A 20,623-nucleotide genomic window follows, 5' to 3' on the forward strand; every position below is an offset into this window, starting at 1 on the left:
TTTTTTTCGATTTCGACCGGCATAACCTACAGTTTTGCGCAGCTCAAAAATTCTAATGAATATATGTACATATGTATGTATGTATATCTTGGTAAAAAGAAAATATGCATGTGTATATATACGACTATATAGGAGCTCATATTTATTTTATGTAATTACATAAAAGTGAAGAGAGCAATGGCTCTGCTTTCTAAACTATCAAAACAAAATTTTGCTCACTTTCACATTCGCCGTAATACAAATATACATATGTACAAAACATATGTATGTATGTATGTGTGTATATGTGTATTTCAGTAAATAAGTTCATCAAGTGCACTTTATACATATGTATATTAATTAAATTAAACGCAATATTTTTTACGGTAAACAAATTAAAAACAATAATATTGTCATAAAAACTTGTAAACACCGAATGTGCAAAAACAATACGGCTTTGTTTTACCTGCTTACATTTATTGTTTAGATACATACAGTATACTCTCGAAAAGTAAATCGATTGGTATTTTGGGTAATTTACTTTTCCAAATATATACATAAATTGTCTGTTTTTATAATATTAAATACATTTTTAAACTTAAAAAATTCATTCATTTATTTGCTTCAATAAAACATATGGATTTACATGAAAAACATATTTACATTTACATACATACTATGAAGAGAAAAAATCTTGAATATTCTTTTGTTTTTTTCTTTTGCAATATATTTTCTGACCATTTTTGTACGACAATTCAAAAGGTCTGACACCTGATTTGCATCGTTTTCATTTTTAAACCAGTGGATCAAGTAGGAGAGTTTATTTACAAAAAAGACGCGATAAACAAGAGAGTAAGTGTTTTTGCAACATCGTAAAAAAACGCTGCTTGCTTCGATTCGAATTTTTTATCACACTCTCTGAAAAGTAAATTAAAAAATTGCAAGGATAAGTAAATTAAAAAATTTACTTTTTCTTAAAGGTGATTAACTTTTCCGCGATTATTTACTTTCTGAGAATTTACTTTTCGAGAGTATACTGTACATACAAATATGTATATTTGTATCTATATAAACTTGTTTATCAAAGTCAATGTGATAAGGCCAGGAAATTTTATGTTGTGTTTACAGGCTGTGTATTGAATTTTCATTCTTTCGCATTGTAGCTATGTATGTGTGTACATTTGTATTGAGCCACCAATACTTACATAGATATACACCAGCGATCATGCCAGTATATTCGTTTATGTCCAAGTAAAACCAGTTCAAGCCGATTTCGTACGATCTCCATCAGCTGAAGGCGAAGATATTCTCTCTCCAGAAAGAGAGGAAGAGCGCCACAACAACCGACGATTATCAGCGCTTGTTGTACAATACAGAAAATCTGAAAAAAGTGGGAGTGTACAGTTTGGTTGCTGACGAAAACTATTTGTGCGCTAGTCAAACACACACACACACAAACAAACAAACGAATACCCATGCAAAGAGCAATAAATTTTTATTTTTAAGTGTGTGGCAATAACATCAAACTTGGCACACTGCGTGGGGAAGCACGTGTCTGTGCTGCTTTTGGGCGCGACACTACACTGAACTTTGTTATTGTTGTTTTTGTTGTTGTTGCTGATGAAATATTTGTGCGGCTGAACATTTTGACTGCAGTCACTTGCCAAAGAAACATATTACGTGTTGTTTATGGTCATACACTACATATACATATTATACATATGTATGTATGTGTGATCTAATAATTGAAATTCCAGCGAAGAGCTTTAATGTTAATCGTCATAAAATGGCAATGAAATCCCTACCAGTTCTTTGGTTTCAGTTATTCTGTGTGTACCTACATACATACATACATACATTTCTATGTACATATATATTATCTGTATCTGCATGATGTCTTTATTTTGAAATCTCACTAATTCCAGTCAATAAAAGTTACCATTTATGTATGTATGTATATGTGTACTCAAATGTACCGACATGTGTTTGTAAATAACAGCGGCTACTGCAAATACTTTCATACATTCATTTCGCCTTGTTCTCGTTCGCTTTTGTACTCGTACAAGTCACAGCTGTGTACGCACTCTGTTCGGTTGCCTTTGTTTACCATGCTGCACAGTGTGTTAAAAAATGCATACATTATTTTTCAAGTAAAATTGTTACTATTGTAAAGAAATATTTTAGACTTTTCACTTTATTTATAATATATTAAACATCAATAACAAAGGCTATGTTCCATCAACTGTTATAAAAGATATGAAAATATCTTGATGTTAAATTAAATGATAATTTGTGTGTCAAGTATATGTACATAGATGATTCTGCAGCAAATTAGGAACTATAATGGTATCTAAAATGGCTAAACGGCTATAAAAATAATAATTATTTTTCAAATTTATTCAATTGAGACTACCCCTAAAATCGTCCTCCATTATATTCCCAAAAACAGTGTTAGACACTCGGCTACTGCTAAGTACAAGAGAGTGTAAGGATCATTAAAAGTGTTTAAGCTACCTAGTGGACTCTCTTCATTCCGCAAGAGCCGTTAAGTGTCATATATGCGCATGATGAAGTAAACTATAACTTTTGGACAATTTCATGGTCATTCTAGGATTGCCATCGGCCGTTATTTCAGCCATTTCAGCCGGTTAGGGGACTAAGAAATTTAAGAAATTATTATTATTATTTTCCTTACATTTCTGCCTTAGCGTTCGAGGTTCCGCAATAAGTACGCATATGCCTTCTGCCAACTGAGAAGAAACTAACTTTAGTCATAAAAAAGTAAAAACAAAACTTTACATTTTTATTATTTATGATTGTATGTTGTCTCTTTATTTAAATAAGGGGTTAGGTGGTTTCAGAGGTTGAACAAATAGTATTCTTTAATTTTATTTAAATATATACAATCATAAATTTCATTTAAACAATTTAGCATATCAGAGATACATATTTTAACAGTATTTTGTGATATTTTTATTTACAAATTACGAAAACTCAGCCTCATCTCCCATGACGTGTCCCAAAAAAGTGCTGCCGTGGACATCATAACTCATAATTGGTTCACCTAAAAAATAAAATTAAAACATTAACTGGATAATGTTATTTCAAATATATGTACAAAATGGGACAAAATCGATTCATAAGAAATCATGTCCACCGACTTGAAAAGCTGAGGTTTGAGATAAACGATTTTAATGTTTTAAATTTGTTTCGTCACCTGTTGGGCGGAACTTTCAAAGGTCTCTCTCTTAGTATTTAGATATAGTTCGATTTAAATATTTTTAATTTTGAATGTTTGAAACCCACCTAACTCTTAAGCCTAAATTTATCACTTTAACGAAATTATTTATTTAAATTAGACTCTTTAACTTTAATTGAAAGAACAGCACAGAATATAAAATACTGTTTCCATTACTCTCTATAAAAGTTGGTTCAATGCCGTTCTCAGTTTGTTTATAGCATTTACTGGGCGAAATTGCTTCCTTTTGTATAAAATAATTTTGTGCAGATAAAAACGATTTCCTATTTCCAAAAATCTTTGGTAATTATAATACTTTCAATCATAATTTTTGAGAGTTTCCAACCAAAAGTACCATTAGCTCTAATTCTAATGCAAACCGAAATATCAGTACCACTCACAATCTTTAAAATGACCCACTGTGCCAACCGCATGCAATACCAATTGATTTGTTTACCACAGCTATTCTACAGCCGTTTTGTTATTGTTTTCATTCAGTATGTATTGAGACGCGGCAGTGTGCGGTTAAGTCTATGCGCTGTGGCGTGATTGCGGCAGCGCATTTAATGACTTCGACACACACACACACATGTATAATCATACTTACAAGGCAGCGTTTCCTGCATGTTTAGTATAAATTGTTTTGCAAGCTGAGTAAAAATAAATAAAATATATATTTAAATAAAAATAAAATACAATTTTAAAATGAATATTATTTATTAAATAGAAGCGCTCTCAGTCCAGAAGAGAGCAAAGTTTTTTTCGCCTCCGAAAGTGAGCTGACACGCGCCGCAAATCCAATAAAAATACAAACACAAAAATATCGATTGTACTAAATACTATATATTTATATATATATTTATATATATATGTACATATGTATGTATTTATTTATATTCGTTTGTAGTGAATTAAACGCGTGTTATTAATAAATACTACATTGCAATGACGAGAGCACGCATACAAACACGCCTGAATATGACGTCTGCCTAAAAGTGTTTTCGAAATTTTTCGCAAACTCGTTTATTTGTTGCTGTTGTTGTGTCATTTATACCGACATTGTTGCTGTTATCAGCATTGTTGAACACGTGAGTGTATTTACATGGAGTTAATGACAAGGCGGGTGTGTATGTGTTTGTTATTAGTGAGTGACGCAAATAAACAACAACAAAGTGAGCGCAACATAACACCACTACAATGGCCATTTAAGTTTTTTACACTACTACATAAGCAGTTTACACGCACACAAGTGTAATGTTACACACATACAAGCGCATTTTTACAAACATACACTCACACAGCTGAAGTCGATTCACGCACGCATGCAAAGAGCGCGAGAGAGCGCACTAACTCGTCCGACGTCGACGTCGCCGTCAACCGTATCGTAATTGCCTTTTGTTGTGGCGCTGCCAAAGGCAAAAGCAGCGAAAGAAACCGTTTAAATTGCGACTGTGCCTGCTGTACGCGTAGCAAAACGTTTTTCAATTTCTGCCGAAAAAGACACACAATACTCAAGTGGAGGAAGCAACTCAAACAAGGAGCAATATACAAAATAAAAATATATAAAATATTATTATAATAAAAATTATTAAACAAAGTGAAATTTATAAAAAAATTAACAAACAGTTTTCAAGTGCCAATGCAGCAGAGACTAAACTAAAAGCGAGTCTGAAACTAAAAGCAATGTGCGCTTGCAAATACAAAGTGAATGCGTAGCATAAAAAACATTTTCAATAAAAAATATTTGAAAATATAATAAACCGAATTTATTTAAGCAAAACTTAAAGTGAAAGTGCCAAAAAATCTCTAAATAAAAAAAATATATTACAAAAAAACATGTCTAAACATAAAATGTGCTAAAAATAAAATAATTCTATACTAAATTCGCGTGCATCAAGGCAACAGTTGCGCATATTTCCGCTTCCGCTTTTTACATTTGGCTGTACTACTTGCTTGTGGAAAACAACAACAACACAGCGCGTATCCTTAGACAAAAAAGTACAATTTTTGTCTTTAAATTAAATTATTATTAAATTCTAAAGTCGTAAAAAGTGAGATAAAAAACGCAAAATGTCTGTGCCAATGCTATTGAGACGTACAAACACCAGTGCCTCCTTGGGCATGGATCTGGCCGATGCGCTGCTGCTGGACGAGCACATAGCAAGCGTATGTATTGAAAAATTATGAAATTTTTATTATTTATTTTAAAGAAAAATCTGCTGCTTGAAAGTGCGACATTTAAGTGTGTTTATTTGGTTATGTATAGTACCTACAACCTCTATGGTGGTGACTGAAGGTCGAAATATTTTTAAGTTCTTTGAGTGTGTATATTAATGCATACCAGGTGTCTAAAATGTATCGAGCTGGTGTACAAAAATAATTAAATCTAAAAGTGCGCTGAACACTTCCTGCTGCAACAGCTGTACTTTCCCTCGATTATTATATTTTTTTTAATTTTTTTTACTTTGTGTTTCCTACAACATAAATCGATTGTCTGCCGTCGCGTAGTAAAGCTCCCAAACACATTCCCAAAATCACGCAAGTGTATGTACTCTTTATCAGTCTGTTTATTGCATTGCTACTCCCAAGCCTCATCAGCTGTGCGCGCCCAGCAACTGGGCAAACCCCTAGCCTGTTGTCGTTTGGCATTTGGCGCAAAAACGAGCGTATCTACTAGTACTCTACAATGTTGCGTGTCGCTCAGGTGACGTCGTCTTTGTCATCATTTCTGTGCATTGTTTATTGTGTTTACCACACAGAAGTTGTGTTTTGCTTGTTTTGTGACAGCACTCTCTGTGCTCTCTTTAGTATAAGTGCTTCTGTTGTTCTCTCTCCTATAGTTTTGTGTTTCCGGCGCTCATTTCTTGTATGTGTTTTATAGCAACAATTTCGCCGCGCTGGCATTGTTTGTCTGTATGTCGCCCAGTTCTTTCTTTGCTTTTATTTTTTCGCCTATTTTTCCGTATTTTTGTGGCAACTGTACACTGTGAGATATTACTGTGTGCAAAGGTACAAAGTACAGTTCAAGCAACACAATAAATGAATAATAAATGTTTACATTTGAAATCGGTGTGTTGTGTTTGGCTCGCTGACTGCTTGGAGTGTTTGACTTAATGCTCTCTGCACTATTTCGCATCAGCTGTGGGTTTCTCTGGGTATTTACATGGTAGCTTAATTACTTCAGGGAATTTTGAGTGTGTTTGAGATAGCGAGGAATTGTAGTAATTCTATGAATGTTGTGTGAGTAATTAAATTTTTATGCTTACATCGATTGAAATATATTGTTGTAAATAGTTGAATAATGTATACAAAATATTTTAAAATAATTTTCATGAAATTTATTTGTTTTTTTTAATTAATTTTTTTAAGAAAGGTTTTCAAAAATATTTTTAAATAATTTCCACGATATTTTCTTTGTTTTAAAAATTCATTCTCTTAAGAAATATTTTTAAAAATAATTTAAATCGCATATTTTTGCGGAAATGCTGCCCTGGGTATTAAATAATAATCCTTTTAAATGCGATAAAAAGTATTGACTTTTGAAACAAATATACTTCTCTCTATAAATATGTATTTTTTCATTTATTCTCATAATATTTATGCATTATTAGTTGCTTAGTACAAAGAGACTCTTTGTATAAATTTCGTTAAACACTCTGATTTTCATCAATTCTGTTTTGTTATACGGTTTCGTTGATGAGATCATTGCTATTTTTGCAAAATAATTTTTTTTTTGTTTATTATTATCAGTCGATTCAAAAGAAGCCCATACATATGTACATATTCGTTAATGTATGTCTGGTGAACATAGTATAAAATGGCGCAAATTGAATTTACCTATAAACATATTATTGTACAATGCAGGTGTACAGATATATTTAAGCTGCTCTATAAGAGTCAAAATTAGTGGAACAAAATTGTGAAAGCTATAAAATGCAGTGAAAGCACAAGCGCTGTTTAAGTGAGGTCAAAAACAATGTAAAAAGTATATAAATTATATATTTTATATAATTAAGTATATAAATACTATTATATCACACCAAAGTATTTATATTTAATTTATTAAAATAATTTTTTAATTTTATTATAATTATTTTTTTTACTTTTTATTTTTATGAAATGCGAAAATCATTGCTTTGTTTCATTTCCTGTACTTTTATGTATAAGAAAATGATATTATAATGAAATACATAAATATAAATCTTGTATAACTGAAACAAACAAAGAATTGCACTTTGCTCGCTTCAGCAAAATAATCAACGTTTTTAATATAGTATACATATATGTAAATACATATATGATGATTATACAATTTCTTCAACCAACAATATAATATGAATATACTGTCACACAAATATGAAAATTCTTAGTTGTATTTGCATTTTCATTGTTCTCAATCATGTCGCAGACAACGCGGCGCCAATTAATTAAATAACCTAATTTGCATTTCTAATTACAATGAAATTTGATGGAAATTGTTTATTTGATGGCTTCGTGGAGGGAAAATAATATTGATTTAAATGTAGATATTGATATACTACATATAGTATTTGTAGTATTTGTGCCAATATCTAGTCTTTGTTTTGTCTATAATTTAATTATATTCAGACCAATTGTGCCACTGCACAACCCAGATAAAGGTTATCTAACAATTGTGATTTGAATACGTAGAAATATAGACACAAACATTGACTTATGAGCACTTTACTTTATTTACGTTATTACATTGCAATTGTGCAGTGTTAATGTAATTAAAATTGATGACGTACGTTTTTGAGCAAAGTTGTTTTGAGCACCTCATGTGCTTTTAATGAAAGCTCTAGAAGAGTTGCCACTTCAGAGCTTAAAGCTTTGGTTTGAGGGCGGGGATATTAAAGATTAATAATTTTTGAAATAATAGCTTGAATAAATAAATTTGTTTTTGAGATTTTAAAAAATGTATGAATTTAATTTTTTTCCGTTGAAATAAAAATATTTTTTTTTTTTAACAATATAATACAATAATGTTAGTTTTCGCTTTTAAGAAAAGAGCTAATATTTTTATTAATATAATATTTAGCAAATATTTTTTACATTGAAAAAAAAAATTAAAAATTTAAATCAAAAAATTTTTATTAAAAAAAAACAATTTAGTTTTTAATATTTTAATTAAAACGATTTTCTTTTCCATTAAATTTTTTTTTTCAGGAAAAAGATCAATTTTTTTATTCACGAATACTTTTTTGTTTAGAAAAATATTTTATTTTGTATATTTTTACATTAAAAAATATGTTCTTTATTCACTATTTTCAAAAATATTTTTTCTTGTTACCATTGAACAATTTTTATAACGTTTTGTTTTATTTTTGAAAAAAAATTTATACTCAAAAAAGTTTAAAAAAAAATACTTGATGTATTTAATTTATCAAAATTATTATCGCAGTACAATTTCAAAATATTTTACTACACAAAAAATTCATATGCAATTAACTCCACATTCAAGCCATTAAACGTGTTAAATGGCTGAAACGTGCCTCTAAAGCTGGTTTACACATATCAATATATATACGAATTCAAAATTTAACACGTTTTGTGTGTGATATTTACTGTGTTCGCACCATATGTGCAAACAAAAGCGATTTTTTTAAACATATTTTTAATATTTTAATTGACGTCAATATAGCAAACTCACTTTTTTTTGCAAAATTATTTTTTTTATAAATTTGAGTTAGTGGAGGAAAAGGTGCCCTGAGCACCCTGAAATATCATTACTCTTGAGACTTTGTTTAAAAGTAAAGCAGATCATTCAATTGAGCATTTAATATGCACTTAGTAAGTCGATGAAGCGATGACTCATTAGCTCTTCATTTGGCAATAAAGTGCCATATGCTGCATTCTATAACAACAACTATAAATACTTTGCTTTTAAAATTTTTTACAACAAAAAAACAAAAAAAAAAGGAAAGTTCCATGAAGATATTCAGTGATGACTACACACACTACACACTTACACACTTTGAAATGCTACTGAACTTAAGTTTAGCAAGTACGTCAGAAGGCACTCTGATGGAGTAAGGAGTGTAAACATATATGTAAGCAGACGCTGTAATAAACCATGGCGCCACTTCATGCTATGCTACCAACTGCAACAACAACAACAATTACGCTTCGTTATTGGTATACTAAATATGTTGTGTTAGTAACGAATGAGTCATCATGCTTATGCATAACTGCTGAAGACTGTCATGTTGTTATAGTCATATTTTGGTGTTACTACAGAAAATAATAATAATCATTACCACATTCCCATACTTCTCCACTCTACACACATGCTTCACTGTTAAGTGTCAAGTACACAAAAATGCAGCTGCTCAAGTTCTGCGCATGCGCTCTGGCGCTGCTCCACAGTTGAAAGGACATCAACTGTTGAAAAAATAATAAATTTTGAGAAAACGTTACACAAGAAAATAAGAGTCAACGCGCGCTCGTCTCGGTTGCTATATGCTAGTTATTAGTTACGTGCTTCAAACCGTTTGTAGTAAACTCAATTAATTTGAGTGCAAATATTGTACTAAACATGAAGCGTGTTAATTGCTAGAAAACAATGAATAGCAACAATGTAACATAAAATGTGTGAAAAATGTAAATTCTGTTAACGTTTATGTGTAAATATTTACTTTTGTAAGTGGCTAGAGATTGGTTTGCTACGGGATTAGGCGCTCAAAGCGTGGAGTCGCTGGAAAGCGTTATATTGATTTTTTGGCAAAGATACCTTTTTTGTAAATTTTGTCAGTGAGTAGAGGACTGTAGAGAGCTTTATATAAAAAAAAATAATTACCAACTACAATTTTTTAAATCTTTACAAGTGGAGAGCTATTTAAAATAAATTTGTAATTTAATTATTTTTAATTTTTTTTCAGAAATAGTTAGTATTACCTACCAATTTAATATCATTAATAAAATACACCTTCTTTAAAGAAAAAAAAAAAAAAAAACAGCGCATGTTGAATTATCATTTAAAAGCTCACACACGTGCTGCTCTTCGGTCGTTTGCTATTTTTAGCATTTCACAAAAAACAACCGCATTTAGTTGCCAATTGCGCTTAGTTAATTTTTATTGTTTTCATTTTTCTTTAGACGAAATTTGTTTTAGAAATAATTGCTGGCATCATTTGTGCAGCATGTGACCACTGAAGTGTGCCAAATGTCGCTTGTGGGTATAGATGGGTTAATAATAGCTTTGCTGTACTTTGCTGGGTATTTAAAAAAATTAATTTTTTATTGAAAGATAAAAGAAAGCTTCGGAACACATATTATTTGAAGAGTTAATTCGAATTCGAGCAAAATTGATTTGTAAATAAGTGTACTTTAAATTTAATACATATATATTTTTTAAAGAAAATTTAATATTTTTTATTAAAAAAAAATATTTATAATAAAATTAAACATTTTTTTAAATTTTAGAAAAATTACTTTTTTTTGTAAATAATTTTTTAATTTTTTAAACATATTTTTTCAAGAAAAGTTTCTATTTTGCAATAAGATGAGAACCAAGCCATTCAATACCACAATTTTACCTTTAACAGTAACATATTAAGTTATATGAAAAACACTTGTTAAAGGCGGTTGTGGGCCAGAGGACAAATTTGGCACTGTATCTTCTTCCATATAAAGATAGATTGCCTAATATTTACTATTAAGAAAAAAATGAAATTTTTTTATATTTTTTTTTTATTATTTTTCATTCAAAAACTTCTTTAAAGAAAGTTGACGCTAAATAATGCAACTAAATATCTCTCTTAATAGTTTTCTCATTCATAAATAACCTAAATTCATCTAAATTTGTCTAAATATGAAAGTAGTAGCAGTTTTGAACACAATTGAAACATAAAATATACGTATATTCTAAGCTTTTTGTAAGCCTATCTAGTAGTCTATTTTTGTAGTCTACATTTTTGCGATAAGTTGAAGTCAACAAACCAATCAATCACCTCCAAGCATTAAAAATACGCCACTAATTATACTTATTGAAATGCCAACATTAAAGCTATCAATTTTGTCACTTCAAGACACAAGTCTGTCAAACGAAATTTCACCAAAAAATATACTGATTTGCATAGAAAATATACTATCTTGTACAAAAGAAAACAAATAACGCAAAAAAATTTCCCACTAAAGCAACTGAAACGCTGCCAAAAAAGCAAATTTTCAAAAAATAGCACAAAAATCACACCACTTGTGGGTGGGTTTAAGGTGTATTTCGAAGGCTTTTTCGTGCAAAAAAGTGACGCAACAAAAGGCCCATATCTATTTAGATACATGCAGACAGACATAGCAAATAATAATACTGTTATAAGTACACATGTGAGTTGGTGAGTTTCCTTATTTACATTTGACATGCTTTTGTTGTTGTTTTTTTGCGAATTTTCTACGCCACACTCAACGAATTGTCTGCGAACCGCGAAAGCGCATTAGTTGAACGCCGCGAATTTCGTAGCAAACACACGAGTGCCGCTAAAATTTTTATTTCGTACAAATTATTTCGCGCAGTGTAAGCTAAATTTCAATTCGAAATTTCAATTCAAAACTCAATGCATAAGCATTTACAGCAACATTATCTGGCAACGCTGAGAAAATGTGCCGCACCAATGTCGACATCTGTAGCACAAACCATTACTACACAACCGCAACGACAACAACAAGCAGTGCAAAAACAACAAGAACTTTCGCAACAACAAATATATACCGTTAGCTCGCCGCAGCGTTATGACTTACCGCGTCATTTTGGCCAATGTTTTGATTGCCTACACGTGGCAGCTGTGACGAGGCACAGTTCAAGGTCGCATGGCACAAGTGCTACAGCAGCAACAACAACAACAAGTGCACAAACAACAACAAATACGCCAGTTACAGCTGTAACAGTAAGAGCAACAGCAGCATCAGCAGCTGCTGACGACATTGACAGCGCGGAGACAGCAAGCTTTCTCATTACAAGCACGCTGGGCGAGCAAGCAACAACAACAAATGCGTGCCAGCGAGCACGTGGTGCGGAGGTAAAATAAATCTTCTATAAATACAACAATTTGCGTAAAATCTGTGATTATTATTTTTTAAGTGAAATTTTTCCAAATTTACATACACGCCCACTGTTACGTATACGCCGTGTACAACGCTTGTGAACAGTTAAATATTTGCGTCGGTCTTAACAGCTGATGCAATCTAAGACACATGTCACTTGTGTGCTAGTTACTAAAGGCTAAACGCTTGAGACGACTCAAGTGCGTTGTTTATGGGTGTGTGGGTGTGAGGTAAATGGCCATATAGTCATACGCCATGTGCGACAGGTCCTCTAAACGCAAATAAATAAACAATTTGTTGCTAAGCGCGTTCTATGCTGTTATGTTATCTGAAATAAAAGCTGCCAACAGCTTTCGAGCTTTTACTGCTAAATTTGGTAAAAGCTTTGAGGCGTTAAAATTCAAAAGTAGGTGAGCTTTAAAGCTTTCAAGTATTTGATGAGTGCTTTTTACAGTGAAATTAAATCAGTTTGTGCATTTTGATAAGCATTTTGTAGTTGTTTTCATAATACGGAGCTAACTTGTTTGTTTAAATGGCTGCCAAAGTAAAAATATCAAAAAAATATCTTGACACTTCTATAAATAATTTTTATGCTTCAGACACTTTTATGCCTTTATACTGTGTCTCTCAACATATTATTTATATTTCACGCACGCTTTCAGCGCTTTGCCATTTCCCAACTAAAGATCACGTGAACACAAGCTCCCCATAATTAATGCTATTTAACAACAAGAAACAAACAAGAGCGATAATTGTATGTATTCTGGCGTGTTTTTGTCTGTAAGACACGTGATCACGTGCTGCCGAGTTGTTTGTCTGTTGACATGTGTGCTAAGTAATCGCTGATATTCAAATGTGGGCGAAAGAAACGCGACAAAATTTGAATAATAAATTATAATTAAATATATATTTATATGCAAATATGAGATAACCTTTAATTAATATGCTGCAGTTAATTTTAGATGCTTTATTTGCATTTGGAAATATTGAAATTCAGTTAATTGGACATATGTATTAATATTAATATATTTAATATTTATTTTTTATTGTAAATATATTATTTTTTTAATTTCCCACACTTAAACAACATTGTGGAAATCCTTCATTTAAATATTATGTATTTTTGAACTTTTCAAATTTTCTGTAAGAAAAAAAAAATTAAAAAAAAAAACATTAATATATTGACATAGATAAACATTCTAGCCGTCCATTGAATATTTCTACTCATTTACCTTCAACTCGCAAACATTAGAATTATGTCAAGGGCACGCTTTTACCTTCAAAGCAATGACCGATTTCAAGTGACATCTAGCCATAAACAATACTAAACAGCTCTACTTATATACTATATTATTGTATATAAATACATTTGCAAATATACCTATGTATCATCCGTAGCCATTCATTTAAAGTTGACGTCTCATGGGCGAATGCACGATATAATAACCCTTTGCCATATTGTTTACCTTTTTGTCTAAAAATATTTTTCGATTTTCGCAACTAGTCATGTGTTAAGGTTCAATTCTCCACTGCAAGGATTAACAAATCACAATTTTAATGTGAAATTTGCAAATTATCAGACAAATTGTTGGGCAGTTGCTTGATTTTTGGGGGAAGTACTGCTCGATTTGTATGGGTTTGGGTATCAAATTGGTTTTTAATTGCCTTTATGGGACCGATTAATCAAATCTAATATTGTATTGGTATAAATTAAGGAATTTGAGAAGTAATTTAAATGAAATTATGGTCGTGATTCATAATGTCGTGTAATTAAGCTTTTATTGCTTATGAGCTTTGGTTTTTTATTTGTTTTTTTTTGTTATTTTGATTTATTTTTTATGATAATTTATCTTAATTTAATTTAATTTAATTTATTCACTTTTATTTTATATGATTAAATTTTATTTTGTTGTATGATAATTTGTTTAATAATTTATACTAAGTTACGTTAAGTTAAGTTAAATGTTACGTTATGTTATGTTAAGTTAATTTAATTTATTAATTTTTATAATATTCTGCTTTGTGTTATTTTTTGTACCAAGTTATAGTAAATGTAGTTAAGTAATGTTACGTTGCGTTAAGTGAACTTAAGTCAATTTTTAATTTCTTCGCTCTACTTTCTGCCCCTTGCTGCTTCTCCTTTTTTCTCAAACAATTATTTATTGTTTACTTATTACCTTAATAACTTATTGTTTTTACAGAACTCCAATACCAGTTATAATAATCCACAATCAAATTCCCTTACAACCCTATCCAACAAATCATGTCAACAGGTATTATTGGATTTTCAGAGTTATTCGTTTCAAATTGTTTTTGTTGCGCTCGAATAATTTTGCACTGGCTTTGTTTTGTTTACTTTTGTGTCGCTATAATCTTAAGTGCTTAAGTGTTAAGTAAGTTCTTCTGCTTTTCGCTTTTTCTAATTTAAAATTTGATAAATATACGCTGACATGGTAAAGCTTTTTGCATTAAAGATTTCTAAGTTCAAAAAATGCTAACGAAAATTACGTTTTTGAAATTCAGATCAATTTTTTCAGTTATTTCTGAACTCAAACAAGATTTTGAAGAAGCCAACAGAATCTTCCATTATTTTGATTCTTTTTAAGATTTTTAATTCCTTCGATTTCGGATTAAAACTTTTTTTTATCGATATTTCATGTTCGAATTATTTTCAAAAAAAAAAGTTCGAAAATATCTGAATGCATCTGTTTTGCTCCCGTACTCATCAAAGCTTCACTATCATTGTAGCTGCTTCCGCTTTTCACATGAGTGTAAGTTTCAATGAAATCACTAAAAAATTGTGGAAGAAAACAGGCTTCGCAACTGTCCGCTTGTCAGTTGCTTTCGAACGTATTTTTTTTCTAATGGATCAAAGTTCAACGACAACTGCAATGATCATTTCCATCAAAATCATTCTATTTTTTTCACTCTCCGCACGTGTGTCTTACGTTGATGTACTATGTTTTTATGTATATGTACATTATATTATTTTTATAAGATTTAGTGAGCTGAGCGCTTTAGGAAGCTACTTATTAGCGAGCTTATCTATTAAGTTTAGCGATTTAGATTAGCTTTAGCTTGACGAAGGCTCGGCTGACGCACGTGATGAGCTCAGAACTGTACGCTTGATCTTCAATCCACTAATCTTCGCTTAGTATATAGTCTATTATCAGCAGTTGTACAGATTTAGAAATCCAAAACGATTACATGTTGTTGTTGTGTCGTACCTGTTTCTGCGAAAACAATTGCGCTATTTAACATACAAGATTCTAGTTGTAAGCTAAGCTTCCAATTAAACGTGTCCGCAGTTCAACGCTGACAAGCAATAGCATAAGTTCGCACTCGTTTAAATCGCACACTAATCTCGAATCGAAATATAGCTTAAATATAATATAATAATCGCAAGATGTCTTTTCGAAGAATACTAAATGATTTTCGTCCTTTTCTTTTGTTCTTTTTCGTGCAGTGCGCTTCGTACGTGGACGCCGCTACGATCGTGAACGAATTGTTGGTTTTGGAAAACGGCGCGCAAGCAACAGCATGCACGCCGACGTTGCAGCCATTTGCTGTGGAACTGTACACGGACTTGGGTCCTAGCGAACGTGTTGGACTCACTGGCGACGTCAAGGCTTTGGGCGAATGGCGTTTGGAGCGCGCTATCGCTTTGGAACCGCAACAGGGCGGCCGCAGATGGCAGGCCAATGTGCTGTTGCAAACTTGCCGCAACATAAGCTACCGTTATTTCGTCTATGTAGAGGATAAGCAAGGACGCAAGCAGATACGTCGCTGGGAGACACGTTTGCAGCCACGTGTGCTCAAGCCTTCGGGCGCTGAGTCGGCTGGCGCAGAGACGCGCGTTGATCGTTTCGGTGATGCCGATGGCAGCGGTGAGACACAAGTGAATCGTGGCTGGCTGACCAACGATTGTATAGTGCAGTTGAAGTTTGAACGCGAACAAATGTTCCAGGTGCTTGATATTGAGAAATTCGATCCGGCCGACGAAGTGTTGGTGAAGATACTGCCATTGAATGACGAGGGTGAACCGACTAAGGCGGGCGTGCATGTCGAGGTGGCGAAGCTGAAATATGCACAGAGCCATTTGCAGCCGCAGCAAGCTTTCGGTATTGCCTACGAGCCCGGCGATATTGTTGTATTCCATATTACGGCGCCATGCCCTTTGCAGTCCGCGTTCGCAATCATTTTCCACACACCCGATCAGCGTGCCGTCGGCAAGGCTGTCATAACAGCCGCACAGCTGTCGGGCAGCGAGGGTGTGTTGGAATTGTCCATCACCGAGCCGGTGCCTGAGGCCACCACCGTTATTGCGCGTCTAACACTACCGTACCTGATTGTGAAGCCGTTCGCCGACAAGACGCTTGACTTTCGCACCACATACGCGCACTACTGGCCAAAGAGTTGGCCGAATTTGAATGTGGGACATCGTGGCAATGGACGCAGCTACATTGCCGATCCACCAGCCGAACGTGAGAATACAATCGCTTCCTTCATGCGCGCTTATGAGAAATTCGCTGACATGATTGAGCTGGATGTGCACCTAACGGCTGACGGTGTGCCAGTCATCTACCATGACTTCGGCATGCGCACTGCGCCGAAAGGTAAAAACATCACCAAACCCGAGCAGTTGCAGTATGTGCTCATCAAAGATATCAATTATGAGAAATTGAAGGAGTTGCGCGTATTCGCCATCATCAATGGCAAGCCAGTCGAATTTCCATCGCACAATGCCGAGACACGTGTGGAGCATCGCATCTTCCCTACACTAGTCGATGTGCTCGAAGGTTTGCCCAAATCGTTGGGCATCGATGTAGAGATCAAGTGGCCACAGCGCCGCGCTACTGGCGCGCCCGAAGCGCATCAGACAATCGATAAGAATTTCTTCACAGACCGCGTACTGGCGACAGTCATCAATCATGGCTGCGGCCGTCCGTTGCTCTTCTCCAGCTTCGATGCGGACATTTGCACAATGCTGCGCTTCAAGCAAAATCTTTTCCCTGTGATGTTCTTGACCCAAGGTCAAACCAAGAAATGGTCGCCATTCATGGACTTGCGCACACGCACTGTCGAACAGGCGATCAATAATGCGCAAGCTTTCGAGTTGGCTGGCACAGCGCCACATGCCGAAGATTTGTTGAGTGAAGAGGGCGCGCAGTTGTTGCAGAAAGCGCGTGATTTGGGCCAGATCTCGCTGGTCTGGGGTGATGATTGCAACTCCAAGGAACGTGTGCAATACTTTGTGGAGATCGGCGCGACTGCCACATGCTACGATCGCACAGATCTGTACATACCGGAGGGCAAAGAGCGCGCATTCTTCAATTCGTCTAGTCTCCTGGCAGAGTTCGAGGAGCAGTGCCTGCGCTAAGCGGGTGCAGTGATAAAGGGTTCCATATGAAACCCGTTTGGGAGGGTAATTTATAAGTGTTCGTGATCGGCCTGTCGATCGGTGCAAAGGGCGGGAAGTATATGCCAAGTTTTATAAGTGGGCGAATTGAGTAAAGGCATTACTAACTTTTAACAATACTTAGCTATATTTTTTTATAAAAGATATTCACAAAACACACACTATATTTGAATAGAAAAAAATCTAAAAGTAGTCACAATTAAATTTTAATTAGTACACACATATATACGCAAGCAATTGTAATTATAATATAACAAGAAAAACATAATTTTATGTTCAAGAAGCAAGAGAGAAAAAAATGCTTAAAAAATATTAATTGCAAAAAATATGAAAAATAGTTCCGTTAAAGATATAATAATACAAAAAAAAAACTTGGAACTGTTTTTTATTTAAGGCGCCGCTTACGACCATTGTGGTTCGCTGGCGAACACTGATCGTGAAGTGTGCGCACGAGAAAGTCAAAGCGAAATTATAAGGTACAGTAGCGTTGTATGTGTTGGCAGTGCCTATAGCTCGAGCGCCAGCAAGGAACTGTGGTGTGGCGGCGGTGACCCTCCCAAGCAGTAAGTAACTCTGCCCCTGATAAAAATTTAAAGCAACAGCAACAACTCTCAAATTACAAAATAATATTAATAGAGTGAGAGTCTGCTTGCGTGAAGAAATCCAGGGTGAGCGTCACTCGTACACTTAGCCCGTGTGGGGCTTGAGAGTGTAGCCTGCTATTTATGGACCCATATACAAATTACTATTTTACCTTATAACTTTGGCAGTCGCACATTTAGTGCATTGAAATATTGCTAACTGGAAATTTTTGAGAGTTACAGTAGCGTAAAAAAGTATTTTCATATTTTTTGTTTTTAGTTCTCAAATACGAATATAAGAATTATTTTTAGAATTATTATTATTTTTCTTGCAAACATGCTCAGGTCAAATTTTATTTTTAAGTTCATACAATTAAATATTTAATTGTTTTTATTTTTCTATATTGTGCTATAACTGTGAGTTTTAAAATAACTCCAAAAAAAGCGAAATTTTCTATTGAAAATTGTGCTATTAGTTAATGATTTGTATAATTTTAAACTAATGTAAATCTATTAGACAATTTTAATATAAAATATCTTCGCGTAATTCTTAACTTAAAGACATATTACTTATTACGCTAACAAGAGTCTAGTACTAAAGTATCAAACTCATACTCGGAGAGCTAACGAACTAGTTTTAGCCCAAGTTTTAGAATAGATTGGCTACATAGATACCATACCCCAGGAGTCTATCATTCGACAAGAATACTTTCTTTCAAATCTGCGTGTACCTAGGAATCTGTATTCGCCTGGGAGAACTTATTATGGATACTCGGGAGATTTACCACTCATGGAGGTTAAATTCGTATGATTCAGAAATTTGAGATCTTTTGAAAATTATAAATACAATTTAGGATCACCAGTGAAGATAGCAAAAAGGCTGTAAATTCTTTTATCTAGAATTCAAAGGAATTGGAGAAGAAGTTATATGGATGGATATATGGATGATACTCAGAAAACATCGCTTAAAAGTATGAATACGAAAGATGACCGATTAAAAAAGTGTATCGGAAACTATTCCCGTTGTCGTCATCGTTTTAAAACGAAATATGAACCTTGTTTGAAGGAATATTTGAAGTGAAGATGAAAAATCCAAATCGGAAACAGCTTGTAATTTTAATTCCTGAAATGGAAAAATATCCTACATATGCCAAAGATTAAAAAAAAAAGAGATAAAACCTTTAAATTTATATTTTTGGAGGGATATTTCAAATTCATTCGAACAGTGAACTTACTGGTCTACAATCTTGATGAGGCCTATTAAAGAAAATAATCAAGTGGAACTTGAGTTCACAGAGTAAGCTAACCAGAAATTTGTGTTCCTGGATTCTTAAATCGTACTAGTTGGCCAAACATATCCAAAGAGATTTATAAATATACATATTCTATCAACAGTAGCGTCGGACTTGTTTTCGATTAGAGCGGTCATTTGTATATTGCAAAAAAAACAAAGAATGACAACAACTGATTTCGAGAAAGACCTTTGTAAGGTTCAAAATGAAATGAAAAGCTTTGATGCAGGTGTAAACAAAGCTATTCAGATAGTTCCGATGGAAAAATACCCCAAACAAATATAGTTGTATATACACGTTTGAGAACCTTATCGCTTTTGGTCGAGGTATTAATCACTTGGGTCATCAAAGATCACCGAAGATCAAATTTTTGTTGATATGAATATAATTACTAAACACTTTGATAGTTTTTGATTAGAGGAGGGATAGATGATTAGCCAAAGGAGCTGTCTCAATAATGAGAATGTTGGCATATGCCAAATATGAGAAAGAGTATGACAAAAGGTTAATGCATTCAATCAATGACTCAAGATATTTAGTGGAATACATATTCATACTGAATGTGGCTAATCTTTAAAGGAACTATGGAAATTGCTGCCAAATATTGTGCTTCTTGGTGTACAACTGATTTCAAGGGGATTATCGAGGTTTCGTTCTAACGGCAGTGGAGTTAACAAAACCAAAAAGGACCTCTATTTGTTCGGACTAAGAATTATGAATAGTTATTAGTAGAATGTTTTCTGCCACTACGAGGCTCTGGTGTCCGAGTATAGGTGGTATAACTTTATCATCTGCATGTTAATTACTTGGCAGCAGGTCTGAAGGCTGCATTCAATACCATACTATATTTTTTTATATTGATCAAACTAGAGATCTTCAAAATTTATCTCTTCAATCGTCAATAAAACTAACCTCGCCGTCCCCCATCGTTGTCCGAAAGGATGTTTCAGCGACAATTTCAAAATCCGTATCAAACTAATTTGGTCTCTGAAAGCCGAGCTTCGCCAGTAATGATAACTTTTCACGATTATGTTACGTTTGGAACTGCTCTAAACCT

The 20,623-nt window shown here is 33.4% G+C and overlaps 1 protein-coding gene across 7 annotated transcripts in view; it reads left to right on the forward strand.

Annotated features, from left to right (window-relative positions):
* Positions 1-20,116, forward strand: part of LOC105214588 (glycerophosphocholine phosphodiesterase GPCPD1) — a 28,920-nt gene extending 8,804 nt beyond the window's left edge. For 2 of the 7 annotated variants that reach the window (XM_054228504.1, XM_054228502.1), the window contains exons 2-3: positions 14,476-14,547; positions 15,741-20,116. In XM_054228504.1, coding sequence (XP_054084479.1) covers positions 14,476-14,547; positions 15,741-17,654 — 1,986 coding nt within the window. In that variant the 3' untranslated portion in view covers positions 17,655-20,116. Of the gene's footprint in view, positions 1-4,167; positions 5,384-11,570; positions 12,250-14,475; positions 14,548-15,740 lie in introns of those variants that run through there. The other 5 variants (XM_011188097.3, XM_054228500.1, XM_054228503.1 and 2 more) reach the window with 5 other exon arrangements.
* The last annotated feature ends 507 nt before the right edge of the window (positions 20,117-20,623 follow it).

Source organism: Zeugodacus cucurbitae, chromosome 4 (genome assembly GCF_028554725.1).
Source record: "Zeugodacus cucurbitae isolate PBARC_wt_2022May chromosome 4, idZeuCucr1.2, whole genome shotgun sequence".
Classification (NCBI taxonomy): domain Eukaryota; kingdom Metazoa; phylum Arthropoda; class Insecta; order Diptera; family Tephritidae; genus Zeugodacus; species Zeugodacus cucurbitae.